The sequence below is a fragment of the Atractosteus spatula genome, chromosome 2, assembly GCF_055471065.1.
Source record: "Atractosteus spatula isolate fAtrSpa1 chromosome 2, fAtrSpa1.hap1, whole genome shotgun sequence".
NCBI lineage: Eukaryota > Metazoa > Chordata > Actinopteri > Semionotiformes > Lepisosteidae > Atractosteus > Atractosteus spatula.
This window is the reverse complement of record NC_142707.1, coordinates 13,317,571-13,337,717: the sequence shown is the minus strand read 5'-3', so window position 1 is coordinate 13,337,717 and position 20,147 is coordinate 13,317,571. Positions and strand designations below refer to the sequence as shown.

At 45.8% G+C, this 20,147-nt stretch overlaps 2 protein-coding genes across 2 annotated transcripts; both read left to right on the top strand.

The window, feature by feature from the left end:
- The first annotated feature begins 3,760 nt into the window (after positions 1–3,760).
- LOC148839310 (gastrokine-1-like) lies at positions 3,761–7,923 on the top strand. Its single transcript, XM_088935634.1, has 5 exons — positions 3,761–3,853; positions 4,595–4,732; positions 6,401–6,511; positions 7,073–7,211; positions 7,814–7,923. The coding sequence occupies exons 1-5, from the start codon at positions 3,761–3,763 to the stop codon at positions 7,921–7,923; spliced, it is 591 nt and encodes a 196-aa protein (XP_088791760.1).
- A 3,579-nt stretch (positions 7,924–11,502) lies between these two features.
- plpbp (pyridoxal phosphate binding protein) lies at positions 11,503–19,843 on the top strand. Its single transcript, XM_088905397.1, has 8 exons — positions 11,503–11,618; positions 13,085–13,192; positions 14,331–14,366; positions 14,826–14,901; positions 15,339–15,485; positions 16,354–16,496; positions 17,122–17,220; positions 18,485–19,843. Exons 1-8 carry the CDS (start codon positions 11,529–11,531, stop codon positions 18,632–18,634), a joined length of 849 nt encoding a protein of 282 aa, XP_088761523.1. The 5' UTR covers positions 11,503–11,528; the 3' UTR covers positions 18,635–19,843.
- Positions 19,844–20,147: the final 304 nt, after the last annotated feature.

The window sequence follows — 20,147 nt, the reverse complement described above, 5'->3', positions numbered from 1 at the left end:
CATTTCCCATCCACACCTCCTTATTATTTCCAGTTGAACCAGTTTTTGGATCAACAGAAGTTCATGGAAGTTTAGGGTTGAAAATCAGGACATCCCACAGTTCCCCAGGGACAGGCATTACACTGATAGTTATAAAACTGTACAGAGGGCATTTCATTTCATGCAGGATTTTAGGGGCATCAAACAAGCAACCCAGCCATGTTGTTGAAGCTGATGTCCTGGCTTCTGTCAAGAAACTGTTGAATGTGGTCCCTAGATCGATTCACTACAACACGTCAAACAGGCTAGATGGGCTAATGGCCTCCTCCCATTTCTATCCTTTCTTTTCTTCTTTCTGAGATTAATGGGATTTCTGTTTGCTGCCAACTTATCTCAGGAAAGCAATAGCGCAGTTTGGCGACTTCAGATTGAATTGATCTGCTTATCTCGGTCGTATCTGGACTTTCTCCACCCCTGTTTGACTTGGAGCTGTGGCTGTGAGCCGAAGTCCCCAGCCGAGGAACATTCTCAGGCTGTGTGTCGGGCGGGATGTGGGATCTTCCAGGATGTTATTGTCAATAGGTAATTAAAGGACAGGTCCGTTCGAGAATCATGCCATTTGCTGTTTGATCTCGCAGGCAGAAACATGCAATCTGACAGCTCGGTCTGTGATACAGAGCTGTGTTCAGTGTAGCTCAGAGAAGGGAAAATCCCAGGGACCAAAGGGACTGGGCAGGATTGTGTTTAGGCTCTCATAATCCATTTAAAGAGGGAATATTGGCTCAAAAACACATTTGGATACAATCATTTAGAACAGAGGATGGCACGGTGGCACAGTGGTTACCATTACTGCCCTGTAGAGCTGAGGCTACGAGTTAGTTTCCAAACCTGGGCTGCAGTCTGTGGGGAGTTTGCGTGTTCTCCCCCGATCGTCTGTGTTTCCTCTGGGTGCTCTGGTTTCCTCCCACAGTCCAAAGACAGTGGGTTGATTGGCTTCTGGGAGAAACGACCCTGGCGTGAGTGTGTATGCCCTGCAATGGACTGGCACCCTGTCCAGGGTGTACCCTGCCTTGTGCCTATTGCTTGGCAAGATAGATTCAGACTCTCTTCTGATCCTAAATTGGAAGAAGCAGTTAAAAAGTGATGGATGGAATTTAGAATAGATGGAATATTATCACTTTCTCTTTTTTTAAAGTAAGTTGTGTAGTGTTCAATATGCCATCAGAATTTAACAACCAGGAAAGAAGTTAGAGTATGGATATAAATATGGTCCTTATGTGGCAGGGGTTTATGGCCAGTGTGCACACCTAGTTTTAGTCAGGGAGATGTGAAGCTAGCTCTGTGATCACGGGTGTGAGCCTGGGTCAGGTCAGCAGCTGACTATGATGGGGACTCCTCATGCAGAGACACACAATCAGTTGAGCACAGTCAAGTGGGGGGGTCAGTTACCCAGGGAGAAACAGTAACCCCTGCACCCTCTCAGGACGTGCCTCTCCTCCAATCAGCACGGATCCTCCAGTATGGGGCTGTGCTGCCTGTGATGTGTTAAGAGATTATTGGCTCAAAGGTGAGCAAGTGGGAGGAGTCTGCCTGTATTTCCTCATTCCTCCCGTTTGCAGTTCATAGCTGTGAACTAAGACATGAAAAAGCATATAGTTGTGGAGTATACTCATAGTTATTACAAAAATAATTAGCTATTCTAAATTTAAAAAAAAATAACAGGTGAATTTAAATAATCAGCTTTCATTACAAAAATCTAAGAAGCTTGTATTCCCAGGATGTATATATATGTACAGTATGTATATCCATATGAGCTTATAGATACTATTGTTACATTATGTATTTATCTCAACAGTGTTATAAAATCTGTTTTAAAATTCTATTTAAATTGTAAAATTGCCTTCTGAGCTCAGTGTTAATGATGAATAATTACTCATAGAAAATGTCCTGTGGGAATTTTCCTTAGCTGTAATGCTCTGTGTGGCTGCTATTGACAGCTCCAGTGATGTATGATTCTGCTCGAGCACATCTGATCTGAAATGATATGAATTAATCAACTTAATTCATTTGGATGAAAGGCTAATCATAAATCATGTAGTTATTCTGCAATATTGTCAAATTCATTGTCTTAACACTGTGTTCTCTAGAGTAGCAGACAAGACTTCAGGCCCTAGAGAATATCATGGGGCCTTACTAGTGCATTATCCAATGTGATGTCAGAATACAAAGTACAATGCACTAGTAAGGCCTCATTTAAGATACTGTGTACATTTTCATTCACCATATATAACAGGTGACCAATTCTTGTGGAAAATGTGCTTTATGCAATACAGGGCTGCAGGGGAGCTGGAGTCTACTCCAGCAAACAACAGCACTAGGCAGGATACACCCTGGGTGGGATACCAGTTCATCACAGGGTATAGACACATAGACACAGACACACTCACACTCACACTCGGCCCAGTTTTCCCAGAAGCCAATTAACCTACCAGTATGTCTTTGAATTGTGGGAGGAAACACACATGAACAAGAGGAGAGCAAATAGACTCCATACAGATCCATCCCAGGTTAGGAATTAAACCCAGGGCCCCAGTGCTACAAGGATCCAATGCTAACCTCTGCCACTGTGCCTCCCCAGATAGTGCCAAACTATAATAAATTGACAAATAAAAGCTGTAAGTGTTAGCAGTGTAATCCAGGATCACTCTGTCCATTCCACTGCAGTGCTTATGCTCACAAGATCAAGAATAATTACTGAAGAACAAACAAAGTATGAAGGCTAATAGTTCATTAATGTGTGTGTAGCGGAGCTAGTGTGGTGACGTCAGCGCCCTCACTGCGCGTAGCAGGGTCCTCAGCTGCCTGGGCTGAGGGAGGTCTCCTTTAGCTCATGCGGTTGGTGCCCTGTTGCATTACGCTGGAGACCCGGGTTCGCGCCCCAGGTGTGGGGGACGGAAAGGGCGGCGGGGGGCACGACCCCGCGCGGAACCATGACTATCACATGTGGAAGAAGGAGCCCTCTGGAGTGAATTCCTGTTAGGGAGTGGACTGGGAGGGCCACAGGGTGAGTAGCAAGGAGATGCAGAGACACACTTTCTGCAGCACTGCAGGAAATACCCCAGTATAAGACAAACATTCCTCCCCAAATTAACAAATCAATCGCAGAATCCCTTCACCCGTCAGAATCAGAACAACTTCCAATCCTACTGGGAGAGGAAACTCACCCCAAACTCGTCGGCAGCCCAGTCTGTGATCTCATGTAACTGCCCGAGGAACAGAAAGTCAGCCTTCTAATAATATTAGGTTATTGTTATATAAGTGTTTGTTAATAGGGGCAAGAGTGCAGTTCTTCAATCGTGGCAGTGCCGCTCTGGGAGTCTGGCAGTGCTGTGATCCATTGCCAGCCAGCGGCTTATCTGCCCAGAGGAGTGCGGTCAGTTAATCACCAGCCTCCGCCTCTGAGTCAATATGTGAACATGGAGGGACCCGACAGGATAGCTCCGCTGCTGTGTGTTGCTTTTGTGAGTGGGTATTTGCCCAGGGCCTCCCGCCCTGCCCACGCCCCTGCCCTACGGGTACATTAAGGAGGCACAGAGGAGCAGCTCCTCAGTCAGACGTCCCCCTGACACCATCTCTGCACACCTGCAGTCGGCATGGCTAAGGTAAGGGCATCCTGCTGGAGCCTCTGGTCTCCTCGTCCAATTTCTGAGACTGATGCGTCTCCAGCTGTGGAGGATCGCGGTGAGGTCCACAGGTGAGGAGAAGGGACACTGATGTGTCAATGTATTCACTGTGCCCTTTCTCTCCTCTCTCCCAGTGTCTCGCACTCACTCTCCTGCTCGGAGTTCTCCTGGCGCCCATCCTCGCCGAGGAGGTGAGGGTCTCTCGTCGTGTCTGTCCCCTTCCCTCGCTCTCTTCGCTCTGTCAGAGTCTGTCGTTCCACTGCCCCTCCTGCTCTCCTCTGTCCCAGTCTCTGTCCATCTCTCCGGCCCAGATCACTGTAACCCCAGGGCAGGGTCCGTGTGCGGCTGAAGTCCTGTCATTTCGGTATTAGCTCTCTCCTTATCCCTCTGTCTTGCTCCCTCTCTCAATCTTTCTGCAAACCAATTCTGTCCCTACCTCTCCCTCTATCCCTCCTTCACTCCCTCTCTTCCTCTATCTCTCTCTCCCTCACTCCCTCTCTTCCTCTTTCTCTCCTTCTCTTCCTGTTTCTCTCTCCCCCTCCCTCTATCCCTCTATCCCTCTCTATCCCTCTTCCCCCCCTCAATCTTTCTCTCCCCCTCCCTCTCTCCCTCTCTCACCCTCCCTCTCTCCCTGTCTCCCTCTCTCTCTCCCTCTATCTCTATCCCTCTCTCCCCCTCCCTCTATCTCTCTATCCTTCTCTCCCTCTTCCCCTCTCTCTATCTCTCTCTCTCCCTCCCTCTATCTCTCTATCCCTCTCTCCCCCTCCCTCTATCTCTCTATCCCTCTCTATGCCTCTCACCACCTCCCTCTATCTCTCTATCCTTCTCTCCCTCTCTCCCCTTCCCTCTTTCCCTCTCTCCTCCTCTCACTATCTCCGGCTCTTCCTCTCTTTCCCTTCCTTACTCTCTCCCTCTCTCCCTCCCTCTCCCAGAGTGTGTCACTGATCAACAAGGGGAAAGATGGGAAGGATGTCCACCACACTCTGGTGATCAACAGGGAGCAGGGAATCGCCATCCAGCACGTGGGGGCGGGGCGCCAGTCCGTCACCGCCATCATTGACTACAAGACTGTGAGTACCATGGCAACAGGCTCGGGAGGCGGGGGCGGGGGGGGGGGGACTGAGGGACCCTCCTGGGGAGTGAGTAGAGATTCTGCTTGGATTTATAATCCAGCTGCTTCTGACATGATGGCACCAGTTAATTGTCCATTTACATTGGACATGTGGAGCACTGGGAGCACATCACAGGACAGGAATCACTGATCTGTCTCATGGACACCATGTGTCTGTGCTCTTCACAGTTACTGCTGTTAGTGCTCATTTTAACTTACTTAATTTGATGTACAGAATTATTTAATTTGATGTTTCTACTGAATATACCGCTAACGTTTAAATTACTTCTTCTGACTTTTTTCTCTGCTCATTTGTTGTGTGGCATGAGTTCTGAGGATACAAAATTACAGTTAGGGTTCTTGTGCGAATCCATTACAAAGCTGGCAGTTTGCTCCTTGGTGTCTGTCCTGTATTCAGGTCACATACAGAGATCCTGGAGAGCGTCTCCAGGTACTTGAACTGTTCGAACCGGATGCTAGTCGGCAGCAGTCCTGTGCATTGTGAAGCAATGACATTTTGCATGTACGCAAGTGGGGCTGTAGGGCACTCAAGTGTCTGACAGACCAGAGACTACCACATCGCCGGTGTCCACCAGAGGGCGCACGTGAGCCTTCAGGAACACAGATGGTGATGTCATTGAGCTGATCTAGCATGCTATGGTGGGAACAGCTGTTATCCGCAGGAACACTTTCCAAAGAATTGCATTTGTGTAAGCAGTAACTTTCAGTCCTCATGGGTGGTACCTGTCCAGTACCAGGCTTACATGTAGTCATTTGAATGCATTTATCAGATGCTGCCTTCTTTGGGTCACCAGATTCCAGGAAAACAGAGTCACCCCTCGCTCTGTTGCTGCAGTGGTCTGAGTAGCGTGGCTGTGGTTGTTGTCTGTGTCAGTTAAGAAGGTCCAGGACACCCAGGTTCAGTGTGTCGCAGGGATGCGTAGGAGCCAGTCTGATATCTGGCTGTGGTCTCAGGAGGGGGACAAGCTCTGTTCCTCAATCCTTTGACGTGGGGGGCGTGCCTTCAGGCAGACAGCTGCCCCCAGAACGCTGCTGGGCAGCTCCAGATGGATCCTGCGCCCTGAAAGTCAGCAGGTTGGACAACATAGCACATGAGCTGTAAAACTCACTGGGGTCTTCATGATCAGGGGCCCATCTAGCCCCTTCAGTAGTTCGTAGCTAATGGTTTAGACTGAGGACCTCATCCAACTGTTTCTTAAAACAAGCTGGCCTATCAGCTTCGAAAACATGGCTGGCTAGATTGTTCCATGCTCCCACAACCCTCTGAATAAAGCAGTGCCTCCTATTCCCACTTTTAAATGTTTATCCATGGAATTTCCATTCGTGTCCCCTGGCTGGAATTTTATTGTTGATTCTGAAGAGGTCTACTGGGTTGACGTTGTTAATGCCTTTGAGGACTTTGAATACTTGTATCATGTCCATCCCTGTTCTTTCTGCTCAGGACTCGAAGGGTTTGAATTGTTCATTGTGAAATAATTGTGAAATACTGAAGTCAGAAAACAGAACCAAGAAGGCGCTGTAGGTTTCCAGGTGTAGCTGCTGTGACATGAGTTTAGGGGTCTATTTTCTGAGGTGACATGCGGCGGATGTGCACTGTTTTCATCAGGGGATCATCGCCTACAGGGCGTTTGAGTCGCAGTCCTGCTTCATCGTCAGGATGGACCGGGCCACCTTCCCTCCTCTGGACAAACTGAGACAGGCAGCAGAGGACGAGAAGGTGAGACAAAGAGAGAAACACTTGAGAGTACAGACAGAGGACTGTTCTAATTGTAATATCCGTCTTTCTTTTCTCCTTCTCTCTCTCACCCGTTTCCTCCTTCCTTCCCTCTGCATCTCTGTTATGTCTTTCCTTCTCATCCTCCTCCTTTTCTTTTTCTCCTCTCTCTCTCGTCCTGCACACCTCTTTTCCTGTCTCCACCTTCTCCCTTCTCCCTCTCCTTTCCCCTTCTTCTCAATTTCAGTTCAATTCAAGAACACTGTGTGACTGATGAACTACAGTGATGCCGAAGCATATTCAATTAACACAACTTTTACAGGCGATTACAATACAGACACATCATGGGATGTTTACATACAACACGCAACATATAGAACATTCCTGGGAGACAGGCTCACTGCTCCTCAGGCTGTAACAGGAGATCACATACTGGGCTGCCAGTTCAACTGAGTTCCCTGCCCCTTCTCCCAGTTGGATTTGGAGCTGTTCTGATTCTCTCTTTCTCTCTCCCCATTCTCCTTTCCCCACCTCCCCCCTCCCCCTCTCTTCCCTCTCCTACAGAGCCAGAAGAAGAGGCCCCCTCCCCCTGGCAAGCAGTACAATGTCAACCCAGAGCCCATCAAGGACCTGTCCAAGCTGGGAGCCCCAGTCCAGGCCATGTGCCACGACCTGCCCACTCACTGGGCCCAGGAGCAGATCGGTAAGCACAGGGCCGTCAGATCATGCTGCTTTCGAACTGGCGTCTCTGCAAGTATCTTCTTCATAAAATTTGAATTTTAAACTGCAGCAAACAGGAAACTCATGATAGTGCACCCATCAGCAGTTCAGAATAAAAAAGACATTTACACTAAATTATCAAGACCTACTGTGAATAATACAGCACCTTTGGGGTACTTGTAAAGATAGTTGGTGTATTCAACCATCTTCAGCATTAAGGATTCAATGCTAAACTATGTTATATCAATTGATTAGATCATAATCACATTATGCTCCAAACCTGAAGGCAGGTTTTATATTTAATATGAGTTTAAAGCTTGCAGTATCTTACTGCAAGACTGAACAATAAATGCTCCACCATGTTATTCTTTAATCCATAATTTTTATGTGTAGTTGGAATATGAAACGTGGGTGAAATTTCATCTTTTAAAATCCATGCTTTTCTTTACTTGTAAGTCTGAATCAAGAAATGCCTCTCGGATGTTTTAGACATGTATTTGCATGTCCTAAAAGTTTGGAAACGTCCGGTTCTGTTGGGAGCTACTGTGTCTGATGGAAGGCATCGGTGCTTCTCTCTCTCCACAGGAGAAATGTTCTTTTTTGGTGAATCGGGAAAGTGCTTCCATTTGAATCTCCTCTTCATCCTCAACATCAACATGTGTCGGCACTCTGAGGTCCACTCATCCTACTACTGACCGCCTGCCCCCCGACCCGCCACCCTGCCCCCGACCAGAATCCTGCCCAGATATAATCTGATAGAAGAGCTATAAGCTCTTTCTTCCCGCAAATAAAGGCTTTCAGCTTCATCACACCTGCCTTTCGTCTGTCTGCTTTCTTCCATAAAACACTTCACAGCAGCCGGGCAAACTAGTCCAGATAGTGTGGCCCTGCAGAATGTACAGGAAAATAACATCCATCAATAGCTTCAGATCAGGAAATAGAGCAGTTGGAGACTGATCCCTCCATATTTAATGCTCCACTAAACAGAGAGAGAGGTCTGGTTTTGCTAAACTTTCAATTTTACTTCTACGCCTTTGGTTTACACTTATCACCTGTTTAACCTTGCAGGATTTCTGGGGAATTGAGAACCTTAAATGGCTGAAGATCAGGAAGTAGTGTGGGTTTAGAATGATTAAAGTCATAAATGATTCCATGATGAAAGAGCTCAGGTGACATAATCCTGATGATTGTGTTGCTTTGATATTTACCACCTCATTGCCTGAGCATATCTGGTCTCAGAAGCTAAGGCAGGCCAGGCCTGGTCTGTACTGGGATGGAAGACAAGAAAATTCAGATTGCTGCTGCAAGTAATGTTGGTGGACCAGTAGGTGGCACTCTTCTTCAGAATGTCTAATCCTATGCTCCAGTATTGTGACAGGGAACATCGTGCTGGAGAGGCATTGTCCTTCAGAAGGAAATTTAAACTGAGGATAGACTACATGCCAGAACTGAGAAATTTGAAACACACAAAATGGAAAGGAAAGGCAGGTTTTTCTAAACTTCCAATTTTATTTCTATGCCTTTGTTTTGCGCTGTTCAAGATACACTCCTGTGTCTTGGAGTCCACTTTGAAAAAAGTCTGGTCTCACTATAGGTATATTGGGGGTACCTCTTAGATGGTGTAAATTTCAATTTGGCCCCATAATTATGAAATTTCTTCAATGTTCAGCAGAAAGGCTACCAAGCCATGTTGTTGAAGCTGATAAAAGTGGAACAAGCTTATCTGCCATATTTGTTATCATTCATACACTGAAACAACAGGACAAGAGTATTAACTAAATCTCTTATGATTTCCTAGGCAACCACATGAGCTAGGTATGTAAAATAACCTGTAGCCTGGCCTATGTACTCCTTACTGGTCCATAACCTTGTCCAGCTCTTTACAAGTGGGAAACAGTTAGTCCATCTGTAAGGCTGAACAATGACACCATTCATCTGAAGGGCTCATTCCAGATTGTCTACAGCCTGTTTTTACTAAGACCTCAGCAGGAAATAAAAACAGAAGGAAAAGCACAGCCAGCTAAGGATAATTTATACGAGATAAATAATTTTAAAAGCTGTCCTTGTCAATAACTCACAAGCATCGGAACTGCAAAAGATTGAGTAACCCAGGGTCACTTAAACTACTGCACTGCAGTACTCATACACAATCAATCCCAGTTAATTACTAATTAAAATGCAAACAATTTATCAAGGCTAATTACAAATTCAAGTCCTGAAGTAAACTCCTGCTATTGATTGAACTGAAAGGCTCACAGGGTGAATACCAGTATTGTGGTCCATTGCCAGTCAATTGCTTTTTTAGCCAGCAAGTCAAGTTGAATCAAATGTGCTTCTTTATAGCGCTCTTTGCACCAGAGGGTCTCTGAGCTCTGCCAGGACTACGGTGGAATCTCTCGACTCCCGGTGCTGTGTGTCACTCAGGATCACCGTGCAGTCAGTGAGGGACATGTCTGTTCTCCAATCAGCAACGATTGGATGTGCTGTCTGTGATGTGTTGAAAGATGATTGGCTTGAAGGTCGGGGGGTGGGAGGAGTCTGCCTACACTTCCTCATTCTCCTGTGTGCGGTCAAGAGGTTCGTAGCTGTGGGCAATACATGAAAAACACACAACTGGTGATTTTAAAATGTGGTGGGTATAACAAAAATAATGGTTGATTTTATTATAAACCTACTATGAACAATTCATTAGCTGCAACAGTGTTTTCCAATCCGGGAGCTCTTGACCCCAGTGTCTACTGTTCTGTTGTTTAAACTGAGCTCTTGAGTATTAAATTAACTCCCAAATTTAACAATTAATGATCAAATTAGATCTCAGTTTCAACTGCCCAACTGAAGGTCCAGCTGGATCGAAAACTACCAGACACTGAGGTCTCAAGGACCAGAATTGGGTGGATTTTACCATTGTTAATGGTACAGCTGAGCTGTCTCCTTGAACTCATAACAGAACTGAAAATCTTAATTAAAGGGTCATCAACAAGGATGAGACATTATACTCCACTATATTCCCTTGGTATAAAAGCTCTATATTTAATCCTTGTTTTACATTGATGTAAGATGACATATTTCTTATTTTATTTTTAAGATACTGATATTTATGTCACACCTGCAGTTTTACTCCAGGTTTAAGTGTTGAATGTGCTTTAAATTAAACCCTACTTTGGAGCAGGTTGATAAGCATTATCTTTCTAAGAATAACTGCAGTTTTCATCATTAGGTCCCAATAATAAAAATGTGCTAATAGAGATTGTTTTCAGCCTCCAGAGATTCTGGGATTTTGTCCCAAAGATTTACCGTGAGACAACTGGCATTTTCTGAGCACTTCACACGGAGTATCCCCCCTAACCTGTATCCTCTCTAACCTGTTGACATTTCTATCCCCGATTTACCCAGCTCCCTCAAACTTCTAATAAAGACATTCAACTACAGTCTCTTATCTGTCTGCTACTTCCCTAAAAAGCGATAAAATATTCCCAGAGCCAAAGAGGAAACAGACAGAAGTTCATAACATTACAACTACAGCTGTGTCACAAGCAAAATACGTCTATAGCCCAACACCACTGCACACAATGGAGCAGCCACTAGCACAGGATGTGTATAATATGACTGCAGGAGCTGATACAGACGCACATGAGGGAATTTATTGTTGATTCCACCGGTTTACAAAACCCAAAGACCTCCAGAGGTTTTGAAGCGTGCTCATTTTAATGTGGCAGAGCCGAGCAGATTAATTTACATTAATATTTACTTTTTAGGTCGTAGTGTAGCCAGAGCTTATATCCACACAGTGCGTTGTGTGATTTTAACAAATCTCTTATTTATTCTTTATTCCTATACCGTTTCAGTATGAGTAATAAATGCAGCAACTGACGTCAGTTATTTTTGGATGTGAGATTGGCTCTAGTAGAGTGGTTCAATATTTAAAGGTTCTGTAAAAAAAATAGTTGACGGTAGTTTTTTGTTAACAACGGTAAATGGTATTGAAATAATTTTTAGTAGATGGCAATAACAGCAGTTATAGTTGCACAAAGTAAATATATGTTTACAATTGTGCCTGTATAATAAGGAAGAATGCTTAACGGAGCATACAAATATTTTGGTGTGGGTGACGGTTGACCTTACGGAGACGTCGCAATAGGATTGCAGCCTATTCGCCACGCCCCCTCACTGCGTTATGCGCTCCGATTGGCCTTCTCCTCGGCCCCTCGCGCCTGCGGTTGGTTACGACGCGCTGTCAGTCAAAGGCGTCCTGCAGGATTACCGGAAGTGAGTCACGGAGGCACAGAGCTCCGACCGAGGGATGTGGAGAGTGGGCATGTCGGAGGATATCGGCAAAGCGTTACAGGCAGTCGTAGACCGGGTTCAGCAGGCGGCTGCCCGGCGCCCGCAGGTGGGTGCGGGAAAACGGGGGAGGATAAGGGGAAACGTGCGGGTCGCTGAAGGGTTTCAGTCAGGCGAGTCGAGCAAATAAACTTAGTGTTACCTGACCATATGGTTATGTAAAGAGAGACACCTTGGTAACCTTTGGTCTGTGGAGTACATGTGTACTCACCACTGCCTGTTTCAACCTTGCGCTTGTCGGTTTAAACACTCGTCTTACTCTGACTTGTGGGAATTACGCTCGGATCGATTGAACGGATGGGATTTGTTCCCAGGACTTGCCTACGCTGGGCGCTAACGGCTCAGAGCGGCAGCAGGTGGCGGAGTATTCCGGCCGGCTCCTGCTCCTGCTCCAGCTCCAGCTCGTTCACGTGTCCGGACAGGGGGCGAGCGCTGTCACGGCCGGAGCGCGACACTCCCCCGTCACGCAGGTGTTTATTTCGGCCAGCGGCGTGTCTGGCGAATTGAAGCTGCAGTCGCGGCGAGCCTCTTCGCATACGAACTGTTACTAACGTTTGTAAAACCGTTGAAGAAAAATTTAAGATTATGTAAAACGATTCCTTTCTGAACACACTGGAAAACAGAATATGCAAAATATCCCACCCAGCTTGGCTGGTTTGCCTGCTAGCTGTAGCTAAGTGCTCTGAGCGTCTCTCCTGCAGTCCTTCTAACGGCACGTCTTACAGCTTGCTACAGACACCCACTACCCTTTGTGTAAAGGTGCTTCCTGTTCTCTGTCCTTCACGCACTCTGCCAGAGCTTCCTCATGTGTCCTGGTGTCCTGAAGGGATTTAGTTGCTTGAGCGTGCCGGTGACATGCCCGTTAGCCCTGGGGTTATTCTGGAAGCTGGTTTTTGAACTCCCTGTAGGGTAGTGATCTCCATGTGAGAACTGGACTCGGCATGCTGCTTGAGGTCTGACTGTGATGCTGTGTTGCACACCATAGTGGAAAAACTTCAGTTTTGCTTCCTTTGTTGAGATTTGCTAAACTTAAGGGTCATGCCTGAAAAAAGCCCAAGATATAGAAATATACCTCCCCGTGGAGCTGTCTGGTTGTGGGTGTGATTGCAGTGGTGCCGATCCATTTTGAGCCCTCCCTGGCGGCGGCGGCTGTGCTGAGGGGTCGGACCTGCTGGTGTGGGTCTGGGTCAGGTGTGGGAGTGGAGCGTGCAGTGGTGTTAGGGGGGAGGCCAGGGGCCAGTTATGGTGAGGGTTGGGCTGCTGTGTGCCACGCGTGTGAACGTCTCTTGAGGTAATAATAATAATAATTGCTTACACTTATATAGTGCTTTTCTGGACACTCCATTCAAAGCTCTTTACAGGTAATGGGGACTCCCCTCCACCACCACCAGTGTGCAGGCCCACCTTGATGATGCGACGGCAGCCATAGTGCGCCAGAACGCTCACCACACACCAGCTCTCAGTGGGGAGGAGAGCAGAGGAACGTCACTAACTGCCCTCTTCTGCCCCCCCCAGTCCCTGCCCAGCCTGCCTCCTCGGCTGGTGGCAGTCAGCAAGACCAAGCCCCCCGAGATGGTGATAGAGGCGTACCAGAAGGGCCAGCGCAACTTTGGGGAGAACTATGTGAGTACAGTGCGAGAATAACACTAATTTCAGAAGCTTGACTGAGTTAGTGTCCAATCTGCCTGTCTGAATCTTTCTACTGACCCACTGAGAGCTGGCCTGGTCTTCTGACCAGTATTGCATTTGCCTCTCTGCGTCATTTTCTCAATGATTCATGCTCAGGTTCCTTTCAACTGCTGAACAGTGTCTGCTTCATGGAGTTGTGGCTATTAAAATTACTCTTGGCAACAGGAGCATGTTTAAAGCGTTGTAAAAAAATAAGACTGTGTCTTTAATTGCAATTGTAATATGACATTTTAAGGCTGCTGATCACTACCAATAGAAACAAGAAACAAAATCAGCATGTATCTCAGCTGTTAAAAATGAGCAGATAAGAAAGAAAAGACCCCCCCAGTGATGTCAACCTTTTTCTTTAAATGACCGAGGGTACTACAGATATTGTGTAGCAAGATTTGTCATCTGTCTGATTTTCTCTAAGAATTTTCATTAAATTGAAAATTAGAGCTAAAGGAATGATTGATTTGAGACCTCCAAGTGGCTCAAGCAGTAAAGGTGCTCTGTGACTGTGGGTTCGAGCCTGGGTCATGTCCGTGGCCAACCGTGACAGCCCTAAGTCCCGGCTCTGCTATGCTTTCCAGCTCTCAGAATGTTTCTGTGGGTCCGATATCTTGAATATCTGTACATACACACATAAATCTGATTCCTTGAATCTCTGTATACAGACGCATAAAACAAACAGCCAACGAGTAAGGGGCTGTGCTGCCTGTGATGTGTTAAAAGATGATTAGCTTGAAGGTGGGTGGGAGGAGTCTGCCTACGTTTCCTCATTCTCTCAGTGTAGCTGCAAGCCAAGACTTACAACATACAAAAAGATTGATTAAAGAAAAAATAATTTTAAACTGAAGAATGTCTCGATATAGTCTTGATGCTTCCAAGAGGATAGTTGTTACTATGGTTACAATATATCGTTCTGTTGCTCATACAGCTGTCCGGACTTCATGGGGTCCTCCTGGTGTTGGAGTGTCACTCCATGAGTACCATAGCAAAGTGGAGCTGGTGCAAATGTATAATTAATAGGATGCTGGGACTGGGGTAACACTGGGTAACACTAAGTCTGACTTTTTCCTTAATCCTCCAGGTCCAGGAGCTGCTGGAGAAGGCGTCCAATCCCCAGGTGAGTCCGGACACAGGGACACTTGATCCCAGCACCTCATTAAAATGTGCAAACTCAGACATGCACATTTCATCATTTTTTTGCCAGTAAAATAAGCCATTGATTTTCCATAACACTTATGTAAGAAGGAATAGAGATACTTTTCGTGCTTTTTTCTCCTGTTTAACAAACCCGATGTGCATGCACAAAACAAACACACATACACTTCTGACTTAATTCTATTAAAGTTAACAACATATAGTAGATATCAGCACGTTGCATCTCCAGCAGTGTTACTCCCTAGTTTTTTAAGAAGTAGATATCACTTACCTGTTTTTGCAGTATTAGATTTCTTTAACATGTGTATCTTAGCAACCAATATTAAAGACATCTAGTGACTCCAAGTTCCAGTACTAAGAATGAATACTTATTCAGCACCTGTATAGAATTTAAGTGTGTTTCTTCTTTTTTTGGGGTCAGATTCTGTCCTCCTGTCCTGAGATAAAGTGGCATTTCATCGGGCACCTGCAGAAGAACAACGTCAATAAATTAATGGGTGAGGACCCCTGGGGTGCTGTCGAGAACGACTCTGGCGTACCGCAGCCCATGTTACCGAGACAGTCCTGGGTTCCCCAACCTTCACCGTCGAAGTGTTGGGCAGTTTGTATGGCGGAGTCGTGGATATGATGTTGGTCTCGATACTGCCCACCTCATGGAAAGTTCCATCATTATATCAGTACTCCCCAATGTGGGTGGAAGTGCACAGTTTTGTCGCAGATGCTTTATTACCATAGGTGATTGGCTGCTGCTGTGTTCGTGTCTGTTTTGGTGTTTGCTGTAGTGCTATAGTCATCTCTGCCACAGCAGGGTACAAATTAAATGGCAGGTTGGCAGCATTCGCCTCCCTCTCTCTCCTGCCTCCTCCCCACCCCCTTCTGCCTCTATTCCTTTTCTTACTCCCTCTCTGTCTCTCTCCCCATTTCCCTTTCTCAGGCGTTCCTAATCTTTTCATGGTGGAGACGGTAGACTCTGTGAAGCTGGCTGACCGAGTCAATGCTTCCTGGCAGAAAGTGAGGGCGTCGTCCACGCTGGGTCAGAGGTTAAAGGTCATGGTCCAGATCAACACCAGTGGAGAGGACAGTGAGTAAACAGAGGAATTACATTTGGGAAGAGCACCTGTTTGTTTCGAAATGAGAAATTACTGATGTGACAGCATTGCGGTGAGGGCAGAGTGATGCCACCCTCTGCCTCCTGCTGAGCGGCAGTGCTCCAGGCCTGCTGTCTTGACAAGTGCTTCTTAGTTGGCAGTTGAATAAAATCTAAAAAAGCACGTTATTTGATTTCATAGCCAGATTGGTTCAATTAATGCTAATTACGTGTGAAGTGTAATAAAATCAGAGGATGCTCTGTTATATGTGTTTGGGGGAAAAGGAGGAAAACAAATTGTCCTTGGGTGGCACGTTGGTGCAGCTGTTAGCATTGCTGCCTCACAGAGATGGGGCCCTGGGTTCAGTTCCTGGGGTGCTATGTGCATGCGTTAGTACATTCTCCCCGTGTTTGCATGGGGTTTCCCCTGGGTGCTCCTGTTTCCTCCTTCAGTTTTAAGATATACTCAAAGGTTAATTGGTTCCTGGGAAAATTAGCCCTGGTGTGAGTGTGTGCCCTGCGATAGAAGGGTGTCCCTTCCAGGGCATACCCTGCCTTGTGCCTGTTGCTTGCTGGGATAGGCCTCAGGACCTGGATTGGAACTAGCTAGAATGGATAGTTCTTGATTTATTATTTGAAACTGATTTGTTGGTCTAAGCAGAAACAGTATCTTAATGTTTTAGAATGAAAAAGCTTTCTCATTGCTTATAAGGCCCATCCTGAAAGTGGGTATTGTGTGAGGTAATTCACTGCGTCACTGTATTGCTTACTTCTGCGAAGAAATGAGGTGTGCAGTTAGACTGGCGGTGACAGCGTGTTGAACACAGTCCCCTGCCCCTCGCTGTCCCGTATGTGTCGGCAGGTAAACATGGCCTGCCCCCGGAAGAGACCGTCAACACCGTGCAGCACATCGTTTCGCAGTGCCTCGCCCTCGAGTTCGTGGGGCTCATGACGATTGGACGGTACGGCTATGACCTCAGCGAGGGGCCCAACCCTGACTTTCAGGTACACGCCTCCTTTGCAGAGCTTACTTCCTCTCTTAAAGGGGTTGCCAGAACTGGCAGCGGCTTTAGAGGCAGCTGGACTGTTCTGTTTCCTGCAGGACGGGTGTGCAGTGTGTACCCTGCTGTCGTTGAAGACAACACCATTTAAAAATGGCGTGGCAATTTCTTGACTGTCAAATATTTCCTGCATAAAACATAAGAGGTTATTGAAGAGAGGCCATGTGGTCCACCTTGCTCATTTGGCATCAGGTATCTAAATGATGAAAGAATGCTATCTGTCCTTTTCTTAAAGGATTGGATAGTCAGCTTTGACCACATGATTGGAAGATTGGATGAATATTCTGATTGCCAGATTTGTTTTTCTGGTTACTGAAGATTTTCTTTAACTACAGAATGCTCTGTCCAACCTTGCATGTTATTATTTTTTTTCCTTGATTGAAACCAACCGTTCTCCCACCGATTGCTTAATTCATTGATGACCTGCACAACTTCCCGATTGACTGAGTTTGATATTTATGTGTCCAACCCATCCCTTGCCTAATAGAAGTGGTAGTAAGAAGTAGTAGAGGCTGCCCAGTCTGTCTGTATAGCTGAAATGGTTTTTCCTTCTGGGGCTGTTTGTGCAGAACCTGCTGGCTCGGAGGAGGGAGTTGTGTGAGAGCCTGAAGCTGCCCCTGGACAAGGTGGAGCTCAGCATGGGGATGTCCAATGACTTCGAGCACGCGGTGAGGGGGCCACACACGCTCTTCATCAACAAAACATTGGTGAACACACACACAGACTTGAACAGTTTGTGTGGGAGCTGGTCAAAGATAGCCATGCCAAACAGCCTTTATATACAGTTGTATGCAAAAGTTTTGGCACCCCTGGCCAAATTACACATTTTGTTGATTTTCTAAGTGAAAAGAAGTTAACACAACCTCTGCAGCGAAGAAACTTAAACTTTGACATATTTCTGCAAATTTTAATGCACAGTTATATTTATTTTCTGTTTAACAGACTGAAAAAAATAAAACGGTTAATGTGGCAATTGTAAAAGTTTGGGCACCCTATCTGTCAGTACTTAGTAACACCCCCTTTGGCAGAAATCACAGCCTCCAAATGTTTCTTGAAGCCAGCTACCAGTCTTTCTATTCTCGCTTTTTAATTTTTTATACATGTATACAGTACATGATTTGTACTTGTATACATGTTGCCGGAGGTAAGGTACGCTTTTTTAAAGTTGAATTGGCGTTTGTGTTTTTTTCACTTTTTGGTTTACTGCTCCAAACCGATTGATTCAATTGCTGACTGACTACCAGTGTTTTTGCTCCTCCCCACATATGAGGATCTGGATTTGCTAGGAATTAGTAAGGCGTTCGCTCAGGGGGGCCGGTAACAGACAGATTTGGAATTCAGTGCTCACAAGAAGGTCTGGGAAGGGTCAGCTGTGTAGTCTTTCAGCTGTTTATATTGTACAGCATGTATTTCGTCATGCACAGGACTTTCACATGGCTGTTAAGGGGGGAAAAAAAGTGAGAGATTTCCCTTCCCTGTCGTAGTTTTCTCCTGTAAATTCCTTTTGTAAACTTGCAAACCATTTTTAAAACAAAGTCTATACAGTTGTCCATGCAGTAGTACAGTTTCCATGGGGACGGCCTGGCTCGCTTCCATCACTCTGGGGTTTGAATAGAGATTTCGGTGTGTGGAAACATGACATTTTTGACTAATTATCTGCTTAATTTCAGACGCAACAAAAATAGTTTTCTCAATAATGAGAAATCATGACAATGATTTCTACCACATTATAATGGGGAGGACGCCCCTTAAACTACACCCTTCATAATTAAAAGTCCCTTCTGTTTTTTCAGTTTCTTGTGAAGGTCAGTTTAGTTTGGGAGCTCTTATCTTTTTACTGTCAGCTCATATTTTCCAATCCGCAAGAGCTTCATCAGGTCTTATTATATATGTTTTTAATGTTGATCTCTTTCCTTTCCCCCCTCTGCCCAGATTGAAGTGGGCTCTACCAACATAAGGGTGGGCAGCACCATTTTCGGAGATCGGGGGTACCCCAGCACGCCCAGCCCCGAGAAGAGGTCGAAGGTCGTGACGCAGGAGGCAGCAGAGAAGCTGGACCGCCTGACGGTGAAGGAGCACTGACTCCCCCAAAGCCGCGCGCGCGCGCCCACAGACGCGCACACGAACCCAGCCTGGCCCGTAGGCGGAACAACGAGAGTGATGGACAGGCTCCCCGGAGTCGGGAAGCAAGCATGGCATGGCCTGTCTCTCCAGAAAATCTGAGAGGACACACCCCCCCACCCAAAACCTCACGGAAGGAGACACTTCAGACTGACTGGCCTCCCTGTCCCCCCCTCACTCCCTTCTCTGCCTTGTTCTCCTTTCTCTCCCTCATCCACCTTCGCTCCTTTCCTATCCATTTCTCTCCACCCTCTTCTCGCTCCCTCTCCTCCTCCTCTTTCAGCTCCCCTGTGCCTCTGTGTGTTAGAAAGCCCCTTTCCCTTTTGTTCCTTTACACTGTTCCTCTTCAGCGACACAGAGCTGCTTGTATACTGAACACCCCCACCCCTCTGCCACCCTTCACACATTTTCTCCGAGTGACGGGAATACATCGCCATGACCTGCGTTTTAGTGTCGTTTTTATTATTTCCGTTTTTACTCCTGAGCAGTTTATTAACTAAGGTGGGTTAAGAGGTAAAAAGCAGCACAAGACTCTAAAAGGATGTGAGAGAGCTGGTATGATTAGAGATGGGTCTGTCAGATCGGTGAGTTTCAGTATCTGGCTTTCCGCAGATGCAGGTTCAGATGTGTTATTTGGCACACTGCATTGTCGCAATCCTGGATTCTTCTCATTTAGTCAGGAAATAATTGAGGACTTTGATCAGTTTTATCAAACATTTATGAGTCTTATAAAAGCCTGGTGTTAAAGTGTTCTTCTTTGTAAATGTTTAAGTTATTAACTTTTTTGCAGTTTCAGATGTAGGTCTCAGGCAGTTTCTGTGTACACATCACTCTTCCAGCGAGAGTGGGAGTTCTCAGCTTTGCTTCATGAAGGTGCTTTTAACCGACAGCAAATCATGCTGTAGATATCATGACCATTGTTTCCAGCCAAACTCGAAGCACAGATTGTTAAATATAAAAAATATGAATCTATAATAAAATTATTAGAAATTAGCTAGAGTAATTATTGCATTGAATTATTTTTAATTCATAGGCATTGGCTTTGCTTCTCATGAGCACCAAGGAGTTTTTTGCATGCTGGGGTGGCTAGACTGAAGTTACCACCGGCAATCAGTAGGGGGACCTCTCACCCTAATTTCGTTCCAAATAAAAGCCAACGTCTTTTTTTAATCCTCTCTTTAATTGCAAACAGAACAAATTTGCAAATTCCCACACGAGTCTTGTCTCCTGCTAATCATTCACCTTTTACCTTTTTACTCCCTTTCAAACTCACTGTAATTAGTCCCTGGAGTAAAAGCCTGACATGGGAAGCTTTTAGAATTTCCCTTCTGGCTTACTGTTTTAGAGTGTCATTGACATTCAGTGGCAAAAACTTTGAAAAGCGGTCATTGTCATCATGCAGGTCAGTTTTCTGGAGGCCGTTATTTGTAAATCAAAGTCTTCATGAGTTATTGTCTTAAATCTTTTCCACATT